Source organism: Mirounga leonina, unplaced genomic scaffold (genome assembly GCF_011800145.1).
Source record: "Mirounga leonina isolate KUSES-001 unplaced genomic scaffold, KU_Mleo_1.0 Mir_152, whole genome shotgun sequence".
In the NCBI taxonomy this organism is placed as follows: domain Eukaryota; kingdom Metazoa; phylum Chordata; class Mammalia; order Carnivora; family Phocidae; genus Mirounga; species Mirounga leonina.
The window spans coordinates 1,275,133-1,281,132 of NW_023270380.1; the positions used below are offsets into that span (position 1 = coordinate 1,275,133).

The 6,000-nt window shown below is 48.5% G+C and overlaps 1 protein-coding gene across 2 annotated transcripts in view; it reads left to right on the plus strand.

The window, feature by feature from the left end:
- GALNT2 (polypeptide N-acetylgalactosaminyltransferase 2) overlaps window positions 1-6,000 on the plus strand; it is a 182,773-nt gene that overhangs the window by 19,207 nt on the left and 157,566 nt on the right. Inside the window, exon 2 of one of the 2 annotated variants that reach the window (XM_035008429.1) lies at window positions 163-261. The exons of the other annotated variant lie outside the window; for it this stretch is intronic. Coding sequence (XP_034864320.1) covers window positions 163-261 — 99 coding nt within the window. The remainder of the gene's footprint in view (window positions 1-162; window positions 262-6,000) is intronic. 2 annotated transcript variants of the gene reach the window in all.

A 6,000-nucleotide genomic window follows, 5' to 3' on the forward strand; every position in this document is an offset into this window, starting at 1 on the left:
CCGGCTCGGCAGGGAGCCTGCTTCTCCCTCTGACTCTATCCCCTCTCATGCTGTTTCTCTCTCTCTCTCTCAAATAAATAAATAAATAAAGTCTTTAAAAAAAAAAAAAGAAAGAAATGTGAAGTTCCTTTGTGTAGTCAGCGTGCTTTTTGTCCATCACAGGGAGAAACGTGTTTCACCAGGAAGGTGGAAGTGAAGATTCTGCTTCGAAGCTCGCTTCTGTCCCCTTCTTTCACGTGGCAGGCACCAAGCAAGCATCTGGTACAGCCCCTTCAAAACCCGTACAGTGTTCCCAGAGAGACGGGGACGTGGCGTGTTAGGGCATGCGTAGTGTCCATATCTTAAGAGCTGCCTCATCTGATGACCAGTACCAATTAGTGAATTTCGCAAAGGCAGTAGACGCGGAGTGAAGGAATTTGCCCAAGGATTGCCCTCGATTTGCTGCATTGAAATGAAATTTCAAGGACTGCTGTGGCCTCGGACTCTGTCTGTTACCATCTTTCTTCTCCCCCCTTCCTTCTCCTCTGTGTCTTAATTGGTTTTCCTTGCAGCTTACATCTTTCATCCCCACTCCACCCCCAAACTATTGTCCAGTGTTTCTCAATCTGGGCACGCGGGAGGAATACCTGGGGAGATTTAAAAGTACAGATGCCTAGGACCTACCCCAGACCAATTAAATTGGAATGTTGGGCCACAGGGCTGAAGCATGTTTTAGAAAAAGCTCCCCACACCCAATTCTCATGCAGTCAGGTTTGGAAACAGTTGGTCAGGAAGGCATTACTGAGAGTTTCCATGTTTTGGTCGTAACTGCTAAACATCGTGGAGTCCTTGCATGTGTGTTTGGTCCATTTTGTGGACTTTGGATTTGATCTGGGTCTTCTCTCTGGGTGCTTGATTTTATATTCAGAGTTGAATATTGACGAACATATAATGGATTGCCCACTGGATGAGGCTCTTAGTCATAAGTAGTTATTCTCGAATCTCCAAGAAGCCTGCTGTTTACGATAGAAAATAATGATTAAAAGATACCAAAATGACAGTGTAGAGCTTAAAGAAAATACAACTTTTCTTATAGGTTCTGGACTGAATGAATATAGGGAGTGGGGTGTTCAGTAGTTGAGCAATCATGGGTTTTATTTTTCTGTATTTTTTTAATCTGGGGTTTGGTTGTTTTTGTTTTGGGGAGGTTTTATTTTGTTTTTTGTTGTTGTTGTTGTTGTTGCTGTTTTTTAAGGAGGGAGGTTTGACCCCATAATGTGGAGTGTCAGTGACCATGTGGTTGTAAATCTCCAGAAAAAATCATTCCAGACAACCTATTCTGGATCTTGCACCAACTGATTGGGAGGGTTGGGAACTTTTTCATAATTAGAGGACACTGACATTGTCATCAGACTGCCTGTGAGCCACTTATCTGCTGGGGGGAAACAAACAAAGCTGTTTGTCCTGGTCTGACCTGGAATTGGTCAGCGCTACTAAGCTCTCTGCACAGCGGCCTGACCCCTTCCCCTCCACAGCCTTGCACATGCTCATTTGAATGGAAGGTAGAGGGCCTTCCAGGAGCGCATCTGTCCTTGTCTCCCTGTTGTTGTCACCTCTTAGGATGGATCACGTTGTGCACGTTGAGAAGCAGAGTGGGGAGGGAAGGGCTAGAGGTCCCCGTGCTTCTGAGGTTTCTGAAATCATGGGCTTTGGCTGATTTCTCTGTTGAAGGATAAACTGGCCAGAATTTAGGAATGCCATGAATAGGTTTATCTGTGGGGAGGTTGAAGTTTTGTGTCTGTTTTCTTTATTCTGCCCAGTTTGTGTGTGTGTAACACATTTGTAGAAACAGTTGAGACCTCCATGATCATTTTCTTCAGAATACCTGATAAATTTTCCAGTGTGCAAATCACATGTGGTCAAACACATAGTTAAAAAAGAGAAGCCACTCGGCTGTCTTGGACAGAGCTTTGAGAGAGGAATTGCCACAGGCCCAGGGTCTCACTCTGGGTTTCACAGGTTTGGAAACTCAGTTGTATTAGTTCACCTTGGAAGTTCTCAATCAAAGATTGGGGTTTCCATGAATCAGAGTTGTAAAATGCTGATAAATAAGATTGACAGTTCATTAACTGATGACGAGAAGCATGCTGTTGTAAGAAGGCTCCTGGGGGCTCATGTGCTCGGGAAGCCACAACATTGCTGGGTGAGCAGCTATGTCTTCTGTGGCCTTATTTCCCTCTGCTGATGAAGCTTGATGAATTGGCCTTCACCATTCTGGGGATATTTCTGTGTATAGAATCAATACCTTCTCCCTAGGGTAGCAGTGGAGACTCATTTTTCACAAAAACCCAATCTGCAGTTTATTAAACCATTGTCTCAGCCCCAAATCCTTCCAGACTCCACTCTGTGAAGCCCAAGCTTGTCAGCCCATTTCTGTTCTTGTCAGCAGCTCATGGCGGGAGGTGGGGGGGGGGGGCGGGCAGCAGTCAAGGGACCAGCAAGATGGGCAGCAGAGAAAGGACTTGGTCTTTCCCCTAGGCTGCCTCTTCCCATGAACTGCCCTCAGGGACACTTGTCCACTTCACTTGTGGCAGCTGAATCTAGTTTTCCTGATGCTGGAGAATCCACCTCGTGGCCCCCGCTCATCGTAGCATCCCGTCCTCAGAGCTCTGGGCTTCAGGGCCCCGTCTCTGAGTTTGTAAGGGTCAGTCCTTCCAACTTCTCCCCTTTATTCCCTCCATCCTGGGGGCGGTGGCTGCTTAGTTACCTGGTTAACAATTTTACACCTCGTTAATGATTTCTATTAGAGTCCCTCTGTTCAAAAAGCTGGTGTGGCATCTGAATTCTATTTGGATCCTGACTGATACATCTGACTTTCTTTTCAACATTCTTTAGTATTCAGCCAGCAGAACTATTTCCTGAGACATATTGGTACTTAATTAGATTACGGTTTATGTTACGTTCCTTAGATTTTTTTGCTCAAGTCATCCTGATGAGATTATGTTTTTGATTCCTCTATGAGATTTGAGACATACTCTCTTCTCATCAGCTGCACTTCTAAATCATCAGCTAGAGTGAGCTATTTCCTGGAAAGATCGCCTCAGATGGCTAATGCCATTCATTCTCTTGGTTCTTTTTGGCTTTAGTTTCAGAGGGTGGCATTTTCCAACCTTAGCGCCCAATTCTATGCCCCTTATGCGGCAACTCTGAAATTTTCTTCAACTTCTAGATGATGGTTCTTGTGTATTTAAGCCATATACACTTCTAAAAAGCTTTGAGGCAGTACATAAGAAAAAGCACATATATTGTGTGTAAACATAGACTCATTAAAACAAGAGTTTAAAAATCTAGGGCCCAGTAATTTGCAGGGGTGGGGACGTGGCGGCATAGGGTGGGGAGAAAAAGGGGAAGAAAATAGAAGTGCTCAGAGAATTGAAGGCTGAAGGAGAACGAACATTGAGCATCTCCTTTGGGCCAGATCCTGGGTGGGCATTGCCCGTCTGTGTTGACTTTATTCCCCAACATAATCCTGCCCGATGGGTATTATTATCTCCATATATAGAGCAGGAGCCTGAAACCCAAAGAGTTGACTGGATAGGACTCCTGTGCCCATGAACTTCTTATCCACTGACACCAGACCGAGAGAAGCTCCATCAGCTGCACACAAAGTTGGATCTTGGGAACCAGAGGAAACACGTTGGGTTACATAGCCCTCATTTTTCGAACAAAATGAAGCACTTCCTTGTGAGAGACAAGTATTTCATAGCCTTTACACTTGATAAGAATCTCCTGGACTTTAAAGGTCACTGCACGTCTTAATGGATAGTGTCAGTTCGACAAAAAAAATAACAAAAACCAAATGCAGAGAGGCACACGTGGCCATTTATTTAAGTCAATGCCTGAAGCTGAAGCAAGGACACGGAGTTCATCATTGGGTAAAGGCATTCTGTGAGAGAGAACGATTGCCTCTGTGTAGAGCCCGCCTTCTGCAGCTCTGACCCGGTCACGGGGAAGACCCAGGGGGCCATTGGCCGCGCGCCTCCCTGCATGTCACTTCACTGCTGAGACGCACCATGATGCGGCTGCCAGGAGGGCAGGCTTCTGATAAGCGGGTTTGAACCCCCCCATACCCTTTATTGGCCATGCAAACTTGGGCAAGCTGCTCAGTCTGTCCGAGCCTCAGTTTTGTCACTCAGAAGATGGGGGTAATAGTCGTGTTATTGTTCTTTTGATTTAAGTCCACACAGTTTCCCAAAACATCTGATATGAAACGGAATGTATGTAGTAGAAGCCAGAACTATCAGAAGGGAAATAGTCAGAGCCAAACAACTTGGGGAAAGGAGATAAAGAGCCAGGTGGGTGGGGACTGACCTCGAGTGCTGTTAGGTGACTGTTAATTGTCCCCACAGTCTGCAGGGGCCTGGTGATGTCCCCCTTGATAGATGAACAGATTCCGTGTTAGGTGCGCTGCGCTCTAACTCCTGTTGGGGCGGCAAGGGTTAGAGTGAGTGATGTGGACGAAGCTCTCGGCACAGGGCTTGAGTCACACGTGGTTCCCGGTCACGGGGATTTCACTGTGATTGCACACTGGCCCCTCTGCTCGGGGCCTTCTGGTCCCAGATTGTTGCTGTCTGTCTCTGATTGAACAGGGTGAGAGATGAAGAGCAGTCAGAGCAAGCTGGGGACCCAGACCCTGGCCCTGCCTCACACATCCAGCTTGCAGAGGCCTGGCGTGTGGCAGTGGGCAGCGGGCCTGTGGGGCTGTGACCGTCCGTCCTGTGGCTTGGGCGGACTCCGGTGTGGCCCCTCCAGCGGGCAATAAAAACAGTGACCCCGAGAACTGACTGTGTACCCCATACTCTTCTGAGCATGTTCTGTTGTGTGTGTTCACTCCTCTAATCCTTCTAAACACCGCATGAGGCGGAGTTACCCCTCTGTGGACAGACGGCTGGGTAAAGAGGGGTTAATCGAGGCGCCTTAGGTGGCAGACGTGGAAGTAGGGCCGGGCCTGCCCTTAACCGTCACACGCCACTGCTGTCCCCACGTGACGGGTTCCAGTGGTGTCAGAGGAGATGGTGACTCCGGTGTCCTGTTATGAGAGAGGGTCTCCGGCAATGTCCCGACAGGCTGTCCTCCCTGTTCGCTCCGCATGCCCCTTCTCCGTCAAGCGCTGGATTCGCCCGGCTGGCATCCGGGCCAGTCTGCTGGCTTCCTGGACCAGTGGACGGCCAAGGGGGGACACAGGGCTCTGGAGGCCCAGCCTGAAGAGGCCTGGTAGCCTCTGCCTGCCTTTCCTGGAGCCGGGCTGCTGCGCTGTGACATGTCCCAGCGGCTCTGCTACAGAGAGAAGCCCTGGCAAGCTGCCCCGGAGGCTGGGACACTCCGCGGGGGAGGTGGCGTGGAGGAGAGCCTGGGCCTGGGCCTCAGGTGACAGAGCCCCCCCGCCACCCCCTTATGCCCAGCACCTGTGGCCTCACCCCAGGGATGCCGCTGGGCTACCAGAACTGCCCAGGCAACCCAGAACATTCTGAGGTGCAAGAAATCATTGTCGTCTAAGCATTTGAGGAGGGCTTTCTGGGCAGTGGGATGTCCTGGGCTCCGCCGCCTGTCAGAAGGTATTTGCTGTCATGATTCGTCTCACTGAGCCGGGCCGGCTTCAGTTGGGTTTGCTTTCAGGTTTTTGTTTTTTTTAATACATTTTTTATTAATTTTATTTTATTATGTTAATCACCATACATTACATCATTAGTTTTTGATGTAGTGTTCCATGATTCTTTGTTTGCGTATAACACCCAGTGCTCCATGTAGAACGTGCCCTCTTTAATACCCATCACCAGGCTAACCCATCCCCCCACTCCCTCCCCTCTAGAACCCTCAGTTTGTTTCTCAGAGTCCATCGTCTCTCATGGTTCGTCTACCCCTCCGATTTCCCCCCCTTCATTCTTCCCCTCCTGCTATCTTCTTCTTTTTTTTAAACATATAATGTAATATTTGTTTCAGAGGTACAGATCTGTGATTCAA